General features: G+C 36.1%; 3 protein-coding genes across 11 annotated transcripts; 2 read left to right on the top strand and 1 right to left on the bottom strand.

Moving 5' to 3' along the window:
* The first annotated feature begins 306 nt into the window (after positions 1-306).
* On the top strand, positions 307-8,905 carry Ack (activated Cdc42 kinase). The gene is made up of 5 exons (XM_029308026.2): positions 307-785; positions 2,005-4,008; positions 4,317-5,954; positions 6,112-6,797; positions 7,006-8,905. Exons 2-5 carry the CDS (start codon positions 2,047-2,049, stop codon positions 7,103-7,105), a joined length of 4,386 nt encoding a protein of 1,461 aa, XP_029163859.2. The 5' UTR covers positions 307-785; positions 2,005-2,046; the 3' UTR covers positions 7,106-8,905.
* A 46-nt stretch (positions 8,906-8,951) lies between these two features.
* Positions 8,952-12,979, top strand: LOC114935294 (uncharacterized). 3 transcript variants are annotated; one of them, XM_085479455.1, is made up of 4 exons: positions 8,952-9,470; positions 9,723-9,764; positions 10,080-10,334; positions 11,051-11,183. In XM_085479455.1, the coding sequence occupies exons 1-4, from the start codon at positions 9,363-9,365 to the stop codon at positions 11,117-11,119; spliced, it is 474 nt and encodes a 157-aa protein (XP_085335581.1). In that variant the 5' UTR covers positions 8,952-9,362; the 3' UTR covers positions 11,120-11,183. The 3 variants fall into 3 exon arrangements, with proteins under 3 accessions (XP_085335581.1, XP_029163933.1, XP_085335580.1); XM_029308100.2 differs by lacking the exon at positions 8,952-9,470 and adding an exon at positions 12,514-12,979 and having other exon boundaries at positions 9,710-9,764; positions 11,051-11,226; XM_085479454.1 differs by lacking the exons at positions 8,952-9,470; positions 9,723-9,764 and adding an exon at positions 12,514-12,979 and having other exon boundaries at positions 10,044-10,334; positions 11,051-11,226.
* LOC114935293 (uncharacterized) lies at positions 9,835-15,446 on the bottom strand. 7 transcript variants are annotated; one of them, XR_014923982.1, is made up of 7 exons: positions 15,003-15,445; positions 14,353-14,590; positions 13,903-14,060; positions 13,600-13,709; positions 12,176-13,214; positions 11,062-11,257; positions 9,835-10,370 (listed from the first exon to the last, which is right to left on the bottom strand). XR_014923982.1 is itself a non-coding variant. In XM_085479451.1 (4 exons), exons 1-4 carry the CDS (start codon positions 15,192-15,194, stop codon positions 13,596-13,598), a joined length of 702 nt encoding a protein of 233 aa, XP_085335577.1. In that variant the 5' UTR covers positions 15,195-15,446. The 7 variants fall into 7 exon arrangements, 1 of the variants encoding a protein (XP_085335577.1); XR_014923984.1 differs by having other exon boundaries at positions 12,429-13,214; XR_014923980.1 differs by having other exon boundaries at positions 12,433-13,214.
* Between the last annotated feature and the right edge of the window lie 63 nt (positions 15,447-15,509).

Genomic DNA, 15,509 nt, shown 5'->3' with positions numbered 1-15,509 from the left:
GCGCGCGCGCCGTCTGCTCCGTTCCACGGCCGCGCATGCGCTGTCAGTTCCCTCACCAGCGCGCCACCCGACAGTCACGGGGTAGAAATGTTATAGATGCGACGCGCCACATTCGATGCTGCGACGGTCCGAGTTACTAGAAGACACGCCTAGCGTTGAAAAATCCCCCAGAGATCGACCAATCGGAAATGTCATGTCGTTTGCACATGCGCGAGAAAGAATTCCTTGTGATTGTAGAATGCAACCTTGATACGAATTCAGCGCGCATGTGCAGTCTGCTTGTGACATTACGGTGAGAATTATTCAATTTTGATCGCTTTTTTTTTTTTGTTTTCTTTTTCCTTCTTCCCCCACCTCCGATCGCTCGTATCTCGTCTCGTCGCGCGTGCAAAATCGTCTCGGGAAGTCGCGGAAGCGGAACCGCGAGGACGGCTCGTCTCGCAAGCCCACGTAGCTTCGTTCGCGACGAAACGGCGGCCGTGCCGCGTACGCGGGAGACGGGATTAATTTTCCGGAGGGGGAACCGCGGCTGGCTTTTTTTAGGTTAGGACGCGGTCATTTGGAGAATGCATCGCGTTGGAAAACCGTCGGGTGAAAGTGCGCGTCGTCGGGGATTCCGAGCGAGCGAAGGCCGCTCTCGAGCGCCCTGAATGAAGCGAGTGACGTTTCGGGAAATCCGTCCCGAATAGGAGGCCTTGTCGGAGGCGTCGGCGGTTTTTCTCCCTTCCCCGGGTGATCCTCGACGTTGCCTGGACGGAGAAAGATGATAAGAGCGAGATCCGCAGGTTTGTACTTTTGTAGTCCCACGAAGCTGTTTTAAGGAGGTACGAAAGAGAACTCGTATTGGAAGATTCACCTGTCTTGTTGACTGTTTTTGATTCTACAATTTTTTTTATATAAAGTAAGAAAAGAGAAGAGGATAGAATTTTTTAGACAGCCAAGCTGTGGAGAGAGAGAAGATCTTTTATCAAGTTTCTACTACAAATTTTGTCGACAGGGAGAAGACTGATAAGGGATTTCATAAGAAATTTGCTTTATGCAAGGTTATCAGTGGAATACTAACAAAAAATGCAAAGCTTGTCAAAGTGTGAAAATCAAGCAAATAGTCTGAAATATAGATTGAAAACTAATGAAGTTGTCAAACAAATTGACAGCAGTGATGGCAGAAAATGAGTATAATTTCTGCTTGATTTTTGTTATCAATATAGTATCATATTTGCTCTGCTATAGCTTTCGCTCAAATTTGTTATTCATCTGCTGACAGTTTGCTTATTTAGTTTAAGATTAAAATTAAAATTTCAACACAATTTAAAATTAAATTCTTAAATTAGAAAAATTAAAGTTTTTAAAATCTTAAAAATTGAATGTTATTATTTTAAAAAGTCAAAATTCAATTTTAAAGCATGAATTGGAGAACAAGAATGCTAAAAATTAAACTTTGGACTAAATCCCTAAATAGACAATTAATAGGATTAGAAATTTAAATTTCCAAGATACTCAAAATTAATATAAAAGCCCATGACATGATATAGAGATTAATTGAACGACATTTTATGAAATATTCAATATCATTAATCATTGCCATTCTTGGAAATAGATAACAAAAGGAGTGGTTTGTTTAAATAACAAATATTCTTCACTTACAATTAGTATCTCAAGCTATGTTAATATTAATTATTCTAGATGTATAAAATATATCAGTTTGAAAGTTTTATTTAAGTGTACGACATATTTTTAAAAAACTGTATAAAGAAAGTTTCAATTTCAAAAAAATTTCAAATATTTCTTCTTGGTGTTATCATTTCTCAGAAATCATATCTTTAATCTAAAGTATTAAAACTAATGTACATGTAACAAATATTTGTTTCTTCTTCACGTTGTGAGAGAAAATTAATGTTACCGTAAAAAAGTGAGAGATCTTTTGAAAACCTGAAAAAGCTTTCTTAAATCCATATATATATGCACGTATATTAAAGACATTTATTTGTACGTACACATTTGTAGAGTATTGGATGTCTCAGTGAGCAAGGCAGCAGCGTAGTTATCATGGCAGAAGACGAGGGTACGGAGTGGCTTCAGGAGCTGTTGCACGATGTGCAGCTCTCCCAGTTCTTCACGCGAATACGAGACGACCTGCAGATCACTCGGTTGCATCACTTCGATTACGTTCAGCCGGAGGATCTGGAAAAGATCGGTCTGGGGAAACCCGGTGTCAGGCGTTTGCTGGACGCGGTGAAGAAGAGACGAAGCGCCCAATGGAAGAAGACCCTCATCACGAAAATTAAACCCGGCAGTAGCAGCAAGAGCAGCAAGCGAGCTTCTCAGCCCATCGAGACCTCCTCAGCACTGACGTGTCTCATACAGGACAAGGACGTGGTATTGTCCGTGAAACTGGGCGATGGTAGCTTTGGCGTGGTTAGAAGAGGGGAATGGACCTCTCCCTCTGGACGAACTCTGCCTGTCGCCGTGAAAGTCCTGAAGGCGGACGCTCTTTCTCAGCCAAGTGTCATAGAGGACTTTGTGTCCGAGGTTCAGGCGATGCACACCTTGGATCATCATAATCTCATTAGATTGTACGGCGTGGTGTTGTCGCAGCCAATGATGATGGTAACCGAGCTCGCACCCCTTGGCGCCCTGCTCGATCACTTGCGGCAGCAGTGCGGCAGAATCTCGATTCTCACCCTCTGCAACTATGCCCTGCAAGTCGCTACAGGAATGGCATACTTGGAGGCGAAGCGTTTTCTACATCGCGACCTGGCGTGCAGAAACGTTCTGTTGAGCACGATCGACAAAGTCAAGATCGGCGATTTTGGGCTGATGAGAGCGCTTCCTCAGCAAGAGGATTGCTACGTCATGACCGAACACAAGAAAGTGCCTTTTCCTTGGTGCGCTCCCGAGTCTCTGAAGGCTCGACAATTCAGCCACGCGTCGGATGTCTGGATGTTCGGGGTGACGCTCTGGGAGATGCTGACATTCGGCGAGGAACCCTGGCTGGGTCTGAACGGCTCCGAGATACTACGGAAGATCGATCGCGAGGGCGAGAGGCTTCACGAGCCGGAAGCGACGCCTCCGTACATGTACGAGTTGATGCTCCGTTGCTGGGCGAGAGAACCTTCGGAGAGGCCAACGTTCGCCTCGCTGAAGGAATCCCTGACCGGCATGGTGCCATCCGTAATGAAGGCTCTAAGCGCCTTCGAGGAACCTGGCAAGATGTCCATCGAACCGGGAGACCAGATCGCGATCATCGATGGGCGTCCGGAGAACTACTGGTGGAAGGGTCAAAATCAGCGGACCTTCCAAGTGGCACACTTTCCGCGCTGCCTGGTGGATCCAATGCGACGAAAACAACCGACGGACATCAGCAAACCTTTGGAGAACTCGTTCATTCATACGGGACATGGCGCGCCTTTCGGCAAGAGCTGGGGTAGCCCCGTCTACATCGATGACGTGTACCTGAGGAACCCGATGGATCCACCGGACGTGTTGGTTGCAGCCGCGACGGACAATCCGACAAAGAAGAGATTCTCTTGCGGCACACCGCGCACCAGAAAGCAGTTCAATTACACGAAGCTGCGCAACGACGTGCGATCGAGTCCGATCAAGCTCTCGCAGCCGACCACGTCGACCTCGAGCGTCAACCAGGAGGGTAACTTGATTGATTTGTCCGCCGAGGAGTTGGCGAGCACCAGCGCGCAGGAGGAAGTCGCGTGCAGGCGAGTGGTCAACATTTTAGACGAGCCCATCGACGGTGAGAAGTTCTCCTGGCAGGACGAAGAAGGCAGGACGTACGCCAACTTTCCTGGGAACGTGGATCCAGCGTATTCCGATCCCTTCGATACTTCTGCGGTGTTCATGAAGCCGCCACATTCGCGATATTATAGTCATGTGCCTACCGAAGCCAATCGCTATCTGCAGACGCAGATGTACGGAAATGTGGACAATCAAGATGCGGGAGGCGATCACGTTCAAGGCGCCGCGAACTTCGTTGCTGATTCTGCTGATGCAGAGGTACATATTGAAAGTCTCATCTTTATTTATAAATTCCATCAATTTTCAGCCGCGAATATTGAATGTATTGATTGCTTGATATTGATAAATAGAGATTAATACAAATGGTCTACAAAACTGAGAAATAGCGCTGTATATTCACAAAATTATCTTAGAGTTTTGATTATTTAAAAATTAATAATTATATTTATCAAGAAATTAATTACAAATTTTTGAAAAATAATTTTTCCAAGTAATTCGCCAAATTAGTTACATCGATACTTGACATTCAACTCTAATTATTTATATTCTGTTTATTATTTTTGCAGGAAGCTCGCCAGTACTCGTTGAACCTGAATAAAGAGTGTCGGCAGGACGCGGTGAATCTGAACGTGAACACGAATGCGGAAGGTGACGACGCGAATCACTATAGCGAGATAGACAAGATTAGTCCTTGCAGCTCGAACTGGTCTACCTGGCCGGAGGATCTACGGAATTCTTCCGCCGCGCAGACGTATGCCAATGTCACCGATGGAGGAAACGTCGTAGCCGCTCCTATTCCGCCACCTCCTCCCTCCATCGGACCAAACACGAGTCCGTCCAAGCCAAAATCCAACTGCGAGCTCGCACGGAGTATGAACGAGTTATCGCTAAATTCCAACTCTAGTGCCAATGTGACGAGAAAGCTGGATCCTACCTTCTTGGCCGAGCTGGAGAAGCACTTGGGCGAGAAGGAGGCGACGAAGAACACGAATTCTACCAACGGCGAAGAGAGCTCCCAGGAACGGGGAGGCGCGAATTACTTGCGCTCGTCGCAGGACAAGTTACAACAGGGTACCGCGTCGACTCAGCAGCTCACGACGACGGTAGAAGACGCCCCTAGACCTTTGTCCGTTATTCCAGCATTGAAATCTCCGCCACACAAGAAATCAAAATCCCCGGTGACAACGACGGATCGTCCAGCGTCTTTCTCGTCGACGCCATCTACTAGTAAAGTACAAAACTCTTGGCAGTCAAAAAGTACGAACATTCAGAAACCGCGTTCCCAGGATGAACAACGCTCAGAGTTGACCACCGACGACGTATTGGATAAAATGTGGCGGAAGCAGGTTCAGGCGGACCAGCAAGATCAAAACATGCGCCTGGTCAAGTTGGCTACTGCAGGTCAGACGTTAACGCCAGTTTCTCAGGGAAGCGTTAATCTGCTCCATCAAGTCATCCGCAACATCAATACCGGTGCGAACGATCAAGGTCAACATGGTCCCAGCAATGTCGCCAAAGCCATCTCCACACAGTCACAAGCTAGCTCGTCGAATCATAATCATTCTCCCTCAAGCATGACGCATATCAATCAGGGTAATATCAATCTGCTTCACGGAACCACCAGCACCATCGCTGGCAACACGAACGAGGCTCAACATGGTCCCAGCAATCTCGCCAAGACCACTTTTAATCAAGCTCAAGCTTGTTCTTCAGCGAACCCTGAAAGTTATCTTCAAAATTCGTCGAACGTCGGCCAGGGTGTCTTCAATTTGTTGCAGGTTGCCACTAACAGTGTCACGAACGAGCCTCAATACGATGTCGCGAACTCTTCTAAGTCCAGCTTGAATCAGACGCAGACTTCGTCATCCGGCAGCCAGAATTACAACACATCGAGCGTTGCTCTTAGTTTGCTTCAGACTGCCAATCGCGCTTCCGGTAACGAATCCTCTCTGTACGGATCTTGCAATATCTCCAAGGCCGCTTTCGCCAGTCAAGCGCAGACTTGTCCGACGACGAGTCAGAATTACTTGCAGAATCAGAGCGGCGCCGCTTTGCATCAGACTCCTCCTCAGAATGTGCCAATGTCGTCTGGCGCGAGTAATAGCCACAAGATCGCTCACATACAGAACGATTTGCAGCAACTGCAACACTTGAAGCCCGCCACGCTTTTATCCGAGCAAGTGTACGCCGAATTAAAACAAACGGTATGTAATTTTCGTAATTATCCAGTAGATTATATAATAATTGCAAAATGGAGATTAAACAACACGTAAAAAAATAAATGATAACATTTTGTGTAACGATACTTATTAAAATCTGATGAGATTTTAAAAACTCAAACGAGTTCTAAATATTTTACAGGTACCTAATCTGGAGCAGTTGTCTCAAAACGAATTCAATACTCTGTACAATAAGACTGTTCAGCAGAATATATTACGAAATTACTACTCTAATAACCTGAGCGGGGAGACGAGCCAAAATTACGCTCAGGAAATGACTAGCAATCAGCAGCAACAAAAGACTATGATTGGCAGAAATCAGCCTATCCAGGGACACTCTTGCGACTTCAGTCCTTATCTGAAGCAGCCGCCAGTTTACAATCCGCCACCACCGCCGCCTCCTTCTTCGTCGACCTGGAGCCCGCATAAATCCGGTCAAAATGGTTATACGCCGAATCATTATTCCACAACTACCAAGTGCAACTTGAGCGGACCCTCGAATCTGCTGCAAACCGAGAGCTCCACGCCGGCGAGAAATATATCCGGATCGTCGACGGTGAACGACCTGGCCGCCGTCAAGGTGAACCTGCTGCAAGTCAATCAACACCAAACCGGTACTAGTCCACCGCTCACCGGGGCCTCCCAGCAACTGGTGATGTCGCTCAGCGATGAGTTTCGAGCTAGCAGGATCATGAAGGTGCAGAAGGAGGCCGCGGACGCCTCGCAGCAGGAGGTGCTGGCCGCGCTGCAGGCGACCGGCTGGGACACGAATCAGGCCGCCAAGCAGATCGCGAGAGACAGGCAGGCGAAGGTCGAGAGTCTCGTGAGGTAAAGACCTCGATATTCCTTTGCGAATCGATTTATTTACGCCTAGATTACCTCCGCTGCTCTAAAACAGACCATGATTCGGCATTTATATATTACAGTTATACAGATTTGCCGCCGTGCAAATTTAATAGATTTTTTTGTTAAGCTATAATGTGTCCAAAAAAAAGGGAGAAAGCTATGATACGATTCATTCTTTCATTCTTTGTAGGTTGGGCTTGGCTAATAAACAACAGTGCGAAAGCGCTCTGAAGCAGACTAAGTACGATGTAGAAATGGCAGCTTCGTTATTGCTCGATCAGACGAGATGAGATAACCACGGTCAATGTTTCAAAACTTCCTGCGACATAGCTGTAACTATAATTGTTTGTTTATGAACAAAAGCGATAGAAAAAGTTCGAAAATCAGGAAACGATGAAAGTGATCTGAGATTGCTTTGTGGATTTCTTTGTCGAGCTTTTGCATTCCGTTCTATAGCACAATTTAATGTTAAATGTGACTGATGCTTGGACGGTGTAAAAAAACAGGTGTGCATAATCGATAGGTGATGTTGATGCAGATACTACTAGCATGACATTACTCTTAAGACGTAACGAATATAAATCTGAAACTGTGATATGTTGTTGATCTTTATCTGGACTTACAATCAGACTTGCAGTCTTGTTAATGAATTTTTGAGGCAGTTATAAAAAAAGCTGCACTTTATTTATAATGATAGTATTGTCGAAAGAAAGTTGAGATTATAAATAATACTTATTGTTAGTTTATATATATAAGATAAATTATTAGCAATTAGGCCAATTAGTATTTTAAACATTTTTCAAAACCTGGTGCGAATAGGGAGAAAATTTATCGAACAAAATTGCATAAGATTATTATTATATTGTGAAACTTTATTTGTACCGTAAAGCTTTTGTTTGACAAATTTTTTTTCTATTTGCATAATTGTGAAGATAATCATCATGTTAATTATTATCGGTTTGTTCTATTCGAATATCTGTTTGTACACGCAAATTGTATGTGTATGTGTGAAATAATTAGTGGCAAATCTACGTTTTTTTAGTTATAGTTAAAAATTATTTCAGTTTTATTATATAAAAATATATATAAAGTAATATAAATATATTATATCACTTTATAAATTATATATATATATTACTATATATATTATTATATTTATATATTTTATTAACATTTATTATTTAATGAAATAATTAATATAAATTTTTAATTTGTGAAAAATCAGAATTATGTAGTTTTAGAACAAACATTGTTATCGTGTCATTATCTCTTGGTATTTCAAAGACATCTTAATCTTACTAATAGATCTGCCGCTAATTAAACAATTAAGTTAAATTTTAAGTTTAGATTTTACCATAACAGATATATGTACAAAAACATACACACATACATATACAGTGTTTCGAAAAACTTGTGTCAAAATTTAACATATGTTTCATAAAATATTTTGTATATTGCAGTAGAAAATTTAGAAGATTTCAAGATTTATAAAAACTTACAAACTAAAAATCAAAAAAGGATATTACAGAATTTAAAGTTTAAAAAATATAAAAAAAAATCTTTAAGAAGTTTCTAAAAAAAAAAATGTGATCTGAAATTCGTAAATCCCAAAGACTTAAACATTGGAAAGACTTTGAAGATTCTAAGGAATCTAGGATTTAAGGATTGTAGAGTTTGAGAATTTATAATTTTAGAAAAATCTATATATTAGATAAATTTAGATATCGAAGAACAGAAAAATTTACCAGTCAGAGGAAAAGATTAAAAAAGACAAAACAATTATTAATAACTCTGATATATCTGATATTGAACAAAGTATTAGGAAAAACAAACATAATAAAACTGTAAGTCCAGATAAAGATTAGAGGATTTAGATATTATCATGACATGTAGTTTTTCTTCCTACATTCGTTGAAGAATATCGAGAGTTATTTTATTATTACATATATAAAAACCAAACAAGAGTGTACATAATAATAGCATAATTTTTTTTATTTAAGCTAATATAGTCAACTCTACTCATTTCTTTTTATCTCTTTAGGATGCCTTTTTTCTGTTTGACGATGAATGAATAAAAAAATTACGTCAAAGTTGTTGATTTATATACTTAGAGATAGTCAGATATACCTCATTTTTTAATATCCCAAAATCCTTCATTCTTTAATTATTCAAATTTAAGAAGATATGTATAGTAATTTAATATTTCATCATGTATATAAAATTTCATGAATCTAAAGAGAAACAATTGAATGTCTGCTAGTACTTCAAATGAAAGACCCATTTAGAATTCAGAGTGCGAATTTCGTAGCAAAGTCTTTTGGATCTACTTTTCAAATAAGAGAGATGTGATGAATAAATCGTGAAAAAAGTTCCGAATCATTTTTCGAGTACTGTCGAAAGTAGTGTGTCCTTGAATAGTACACGTGCGTGCTCTGATTCCGCTCAATATACACATCATCGCAGGATTCAGAATGCGAATGGTCGGGCCACGAGATTCGTATGCGGGCGTGAAAGTGTACGTGAGGATTTCACCAAGAAGAGCGGGAAATGTTTCTGCTTTTGCGGCCGCAGAAGCAAAACTGCACTCGAAGCGTGCGCGGCTCGTACAAGGACGAGGAAGAGCAACTGAAGTCGGCGTGCTATCACAAAAAATTTGTAAATATCTAATCAAGATCACATATATTATATAATATATACACATGAGTTTATAATAATAGAAATATAAAAGTAATAAATAAATAACGTACAATTATTTTGGAAAAAAAACGTGAAAAAAAGAATATTTTTTACAATTAGAAAAGTCAAAAAAAATGAAAGAAATTAATTAGTGAATTAAGATGAATTAAAATTTATTAAGTATTTATTTGTTAAGTGTAATAAATATTTTGAATATATCTTTATCTAAAGAATTTTACGTGGAAAGACGTGCGAAGAAGATTTCCAATTAAGGTAAGACATTCTTTCATGAACAAATAATAAGTAAATAAATATATAAAAACAGAAAATGACAATAAGTCAATTATCAAGTGAAAGACGATAGATAATTTATAGAGTATTGCACACATATCATATATATAATTGTTATTAATAAAAAAATAGTCAATTTTGATAATTTTATGATATTAAAAATCAATATAACTTGTGAAAATTAATTTAAGAATATTAATTAATTTTAGATAAATATATATAAATCAAATATATTGCATAAGACCGGAAGAAACATTTCGCAAAAGGAATTTAACATGTTTTCTTTCTTCAAAAAAGCTTCATTGCATTCTCGAGATAGAAGAAAATGCCGGCGGAATCGTCGATCTATTGGAGTACGGTGGACTCTCGAAACTCGACCTCCGGCAGTTCCGGAAGCGATGTTGGCGGTCGTCATTACGTGGACCCGTGGGACCTGGAGAATTACGCTTATCTGCGCCGTCACAGCGTCGCCGAGGTGCCGCGCCGTACGCGACGTCCTCCCACGAACGAGGAACGATCTTCCCGCGATGTGCGGACGTACTCGGAATACTGGTAATACACGAGAGAAAATCCTGTAAAATTGAGGGTCTGCAAGTACACATTAAGTTATTATATTAAAAATTAAAAAGAATATATATAAGTTGTTTTCTCATCCTATTTCGAGATATAATTTAAGAAAAAGAAATCTTTTTCATGCCAAAAATATATGTATGTATAATTTCTATTTAGAATCATAACATCCTCTCTCTTTAATAATCTATTTAAATATACTTATCAATATTTTTACAACTTAAAATTCTATTAAATTATTATTAATTGATTTTAATCGTTAATATTCATATCAATAATATAATCAATTATATATGCACAGTAACTGCTTCAAGAGTTTCAGATTAATTGTTTTGTTGCAAGTTTTATTAATTTCTTAAATTATTATTGCCACATATACAATTTATATATTTAATATTATATAATTATATATATATATATATATATATATATATATAATTATATAATATTAAATTGTATGTGGCAATAATAATTTAAGAAATTAATAAAACTTGGAACAAAACAATTAATCTGAAACTTTTACAGCAGTTACTGTGCATATAAATCAATTTTCACAAATTAAAGAGAGAATTATTATATTTTTAATTTCGATAATGATAACACATTTTCGCGAGATAAAGTTTAGTAAGTATCCTCGTTTGATTCTTTCGCCAATTTTGATCCTTAATCGATTATTGGTTTCTGAACGAATTTTCCAGGTATGCCTCACCTTCATCGAGAGAACCGGAATACGATGGTTCCCCATATGCGCAAGAACTGTACCGTAGACCAATTAAGCCAACAAACAATGGCTTCTATTATCAGCAAACTATCTACGAGGACGAGGGAATGGATTACACTGCACCGTTTCCGGTTTACACGCCTGGATTATTCGGTAAGGTTCGTCTATACCAGCTCGGAATTATCTGAAAATTATATAACACTTTATTAGTATGTGATCCCTTTGACATTTCTACACAAATATGTTTTAATTATTTATTTATATATTCAAATATGTTCGTTTGACCTATAGCTGTATTTTTTCAAAACAACGATTTATTAAAGTATATTGATTTATTCCATATAAATAATATCGGTTTTTAAATTTAAATTAAAAATTTAATATAATTTTAAATGCTAAAAATATATACCAAATTTAATTTTCTAATTTCTCTTTCAAAAACTTTTAATAGATAATTACATTTTAAAGAAATGTAGAAATGTTTAAATAATTTTATAGATTTTAAAATGTGTTATATCGAAATTACTGAAAACTAAATTTACGAAAAGCTGAAATTAAAGCCCATGATATTGATATTTTCAGAGATATAATAAAATCGTTAAACAGATAGATGTATGTCACTCTGGCAAATATATGGCGCGAGTCCAATTTTGCAGATTTCACGTCGTATATATCTGAAGAAAAAAAAAGAACGCATAATACTCTATTTTCTATAGTTTTCCATTCGAAATGCACCTCGAGAAATCGAACGATTTCTATGGTCCGTAACGCGTTAGAAAGTTTTTTTATATGTGCTGTCGTTATACTTAATAATGTCTTATGGCGCGACACGATGTCGCAAGAATTTCCTCTGTTGCGATGCGCTCGTGCGCGAATCCGTACATCGATGTACGGAATCGATCTTCGACCGTGTAATTGTAATTTTCATCGCGTGTAAAACTTTCTCTCCTAGATATTAAATCGTGCGCGAAATTTGCGGTGTTCACGCGCGCGCATCTGTTGTTCTCAGAAAGTATAATCATGATTGAAGCTCTTTTTATGTAAAATGCAAAGTTCATTCCTTTTTTTAAAGACGAATGTAAAAAATTAATTCATGGCATACCTCGAGTTTAACGTCGAATGACGTCAGTTTGCTACTTGGGATATTTAATATTTAATAAAATATAAATAATATATAATTTTTAACATCTATGGATTTAACATTTATGGATTTGTGGATAATATAAGTAATGTATAATTTTTAACATTTATGGATTTTATCTTTGGAAATTAATTTGGTCCTATAATTTTATATTCAGATTAATTTGAAGAAAAGATAAAGACAAAAAAATACATACATATATATTGAAATATACTTGCGAATTTTAAATTATGTATACGGATCTCTCCTCTTCTTCTTGTCTCTTTCTCTATTGATTTACGTAAATTTATTTGTTCAAGAGTATTCTCGATATCCTCTGCAAGAAGAAAGATGCTGGCCGTATGGAATTCATGCAGATAAAGATAGATATATAACAGAAGCGATCTGTTCACCACATATTGGACATTTAAACACACATGGCCACCTAAAGATCGATTATACAAACAGCTGGAACTCACTCAATCGTCGAATTAGAAAATAAAAGGATCAGCTTCTCTCGGACCAGAAATGGACAGATAAATTACTCGATAATATGAGATATATATATATATATATAGCATAAATAATACACTGTTATATGCTCAATTAAAGGTTTTAATTAAGAATTTATAACCGAAAAAAACTTGTAATTAAGTCATCTTTATTATTATTATTATTATTTATTAGCCAGTAACTCAAACGTTATATTACGTTAGTTTATTTTATTAATTTATAATTATATTAACTTTTTTATGGATTCTTTGATCAAAACAACGTAATAATAAGTAACCAAAAAATACATATATATATATATATATATATGTATATAGCATATTTATAATTAACAATATGCAAGTTGTAACTAAAACTGAAATTCTTTTCATACTTATATATGTGTATATGATAATTTGCAAGTATATAATGTTTTTAAATGTCAACCACGGTTTCCTCGTCATTTAGAAATAATTTTCTTCTTTTACGGGCGACTTTTTCTACTCTAACTATTTCTAATCCAGGCAATCTTAAAAAAATCATAATTTTACATTATTATTTTTTATCATCAAATTGTTTTATGTATATATTTATTACTTAATTATATAATAATATTATCATGTGTATAATATTTGTTATATTTTTATTTTTAAATTTCTAGATTTAAAAAAAATTAATAAAATTCTGTTTTGAAAATCCTTTTAATAGTTAATATATTTAAAAAAAAACTTGACAGACTATTAATAAATTATTCTGTATATATATATATATATATATATATATACATTTTGTTCTATTCTTTGTGATGAAATTTTTTAAAATGCAAAGTTTTAAAGATATTAATTCTGTTCTCAATAGCAATTATTATTTAATAATTATCTATAAATTAAAAAAACAAAATTAATTTTTCTTACTTGCCAACTCGATTTTTCTTTTTTTCCACATTTTCTTCATTTATAAAAGCAGGATGAACCTTTGATCTATTTTTCGTTCCTTGAAACTTCTCCACGACCACATGTTGCTTCTTCATAATAAAAAAATATATCGAAATTTATACTTTAGGATATAATGCGTTGAATACATTAATAGATTCAATTAAATAAACCATTTTTATATCAATGAATTTTTTCTCTTTTTGTTTTATTATGTAGAGAGAAATTCGATAAATTTATTAAATAAATAAACGCGTGTAAAAAATAAGTAATTAATATAATTACCATAAGTAATTTCATATCCACATTCCCCAAATGACGTTTGCACTCTAAAATCTCATCCTCGTGACGTTTATTTTGCGATATTAATTGTTGCCTGTGCTTTTCCTCGAGCTGTATCATTTGCATATGCAAAAAATCGTTTTCGACCTGCAATTTAGAAACTGCACCAAACCAACTTTTAGTTTCTACTTTTATCAATTCTCTTATTTATTTTCATTTCTGCAAATTTTCGTTTCTACTATTTTTTAAAATCATTTTTTTTATACAATTAACTTTTATTAATTAATTTTATTATTAAATTCTTATGCATGTATAAAGACCTACAACATTCTTAAAATAGTTTTGAAAAAAAATTAAAAATTCAAAGTTTTCATTTAAATTACAATTTTATGTATATGAAAAGATGTACAACAAATCAAGATTTTTAAAAAATTGAATGTTTTTTTTTATTACCTTTGTCATTGTTTAGAAACTTATCACGTTCGCATTCTCGTTGTGTAGTGGCTATTATATTGTGCAATTGTTTATTCTCCTTCTTCAATTTGTCCAAGGATATCTTGTGATTTTCCTCACGACTCATTAACAAGCAAAGCACTCTATTTAATCTGTACTGCAACATTCTTGATCGTTCGCGCTCGGCTTCTAAGGACTTTTCCTGCTTTTCACTGAAATTATAAAGCGCGGAAAATTCCTGCCGCGCATAAAAAAAGGATATCTTTTATTAAGAAATTTTTTAAATTAAATTGATTCATTTAAATCTTATGATATATATATATATATATATATATATATATATAAAATAAATAAATTGTAGAATTAAAAAGTGAACATAAAAATTTTAACATATACCCTGTTGAGGGTTAAAATAAAATAAAATATAAAATTTTGTTATTTATGCATCTATATATCTTTCAATTTTCCGCATACAATTATTTAAAGATTAATTTTGCACATTTCTATCGAAATTCAAAGCTATTTATCAGATATAGCCATCAGATTATGCCAGTGTTGTCAGAGTTGTAGAAGTTTAACATTCATATGACACTTGAGATATAAATAAAGATGTATACAATAATTCTTGTACACAATTCTTGTATACATACATCGCGTATTTTTCTGTATTGATCCAGAAGATCCTGAAGATCGGAACGCAGGATTTGACTATAAGCCATCGTGCTTCTTCCTTCTTTTTCTATGAATAATTTTTTCTTCAGGACACACTTGCTCCAATTACTCCTTTCTTTCTGATCTTGCGCGCCATTTTTAAACCAACCTTCCACGATTCCGACGAACATAAACACGAACTGCGTTGTAGCATTTCAAGGGTGCGTATTTGAAATTCTAGTCGTCGCAGGGTTGTTGTACGCATTCCTAAAAATGACTAGATTAGAATGTAGATCACTAGGCATTTTTGGTTGACTACGTCGCATCTAGATGTTTGTGCACCATGACAGTTTCCGGAAAAATTCCCTTTTCAAAATGTTATTTACAGATGGGCAGCTAAAAATAAAATATTTAACATTAATGATGTTAATTAAATTAATTATTATGAAATAAACAACGTAGCTGAAAATAGACAACTTCAAACGCATTTATTTTGACATAACTCA

This window comes from Nylanderia fulva, unplaced genomic scaffold (genome assembly GCF_048542155.1).
Source record: "Nylanderia fulva isolate GAGA-0341 unplaced genomic scaffold, ASM4854215v1 Scaffold12, whole genome shotgun sequence".
NCBI classification, from domain to species: domain Eukaryota; kingdom Metazoa; phylum Arthropoda; class Insecta; order Hymenoptera; family Formicidae; genus Nylanderia; species Nylanderia fulva.
This window is presented reverse-complemented; position numbering and strand designations above follow the sequence as displayed.

Bases quoted from the DNA above. Each gene is read 5' to 3' on its own strand.
- Ack (XM_029308026.2), top strand. From the start codon at position 2,047: ATGGCAGAAGACGAGGGTACGGAGTGGCTTCAGGAGCTGTTGCACGAT. The intron at 4,009-4,316 runs GTACATATTGAA...TTATTTTTGCAG, and splicing joins CTGATTCTGCTGATGCAGAG to GAAGCTCGCCAGTACTCGTT. The intron at 6,798-7,005 runs GTAAAGACCTCG...CATTCTTTGTAG, and splicing joins AAGGTCGAGAGTCTCGTGAG to GTTGGGCTTGGCTAATAAAC.
- LOC114935294 (XM_029308100.2), top strand. From the start codon at position 10,108: ATGCCGGCGGAATCGTCGATCTATTGGAGTACGGTGGACTCTCGAAAC. The intron at 10,335-11,050 runs GTAATACACGAG...CGAATTTTCCAG, and splicing joins CGGACGTACTCGGAATACTG to GTATGCCTCACCTTCATCGA. The intron at 11,227-12,513 runs GTAAGGTTCGTC...TATTTGTTCAAG, and splicing joins TTACACGCCTGGATTATTCG to AGTATTCTCGATATCCTCTG.
- LOC114935293 (XM_085479451.1), bottom strand. From the start codon at position 15,194: ATGTTCGTCGGAATCGTGGAAGGTTGGTTTAAAAATGGCGCGCAAGAT. The intron at 14,061-14,352 runs GTAATAAAAAAA...GGTTTGGTGCAG, and splicing joins GTTTCTAAACAATGACAAAG to TTTCTAAATTGCAGGTCGAA. The intron at 13,710-13,902 runs GTAATTATATTA...TTTATTATGAAG, and splicing joins TGGATATGAAATTACTTATG to AAGCAACATGTGGTCGTGGA.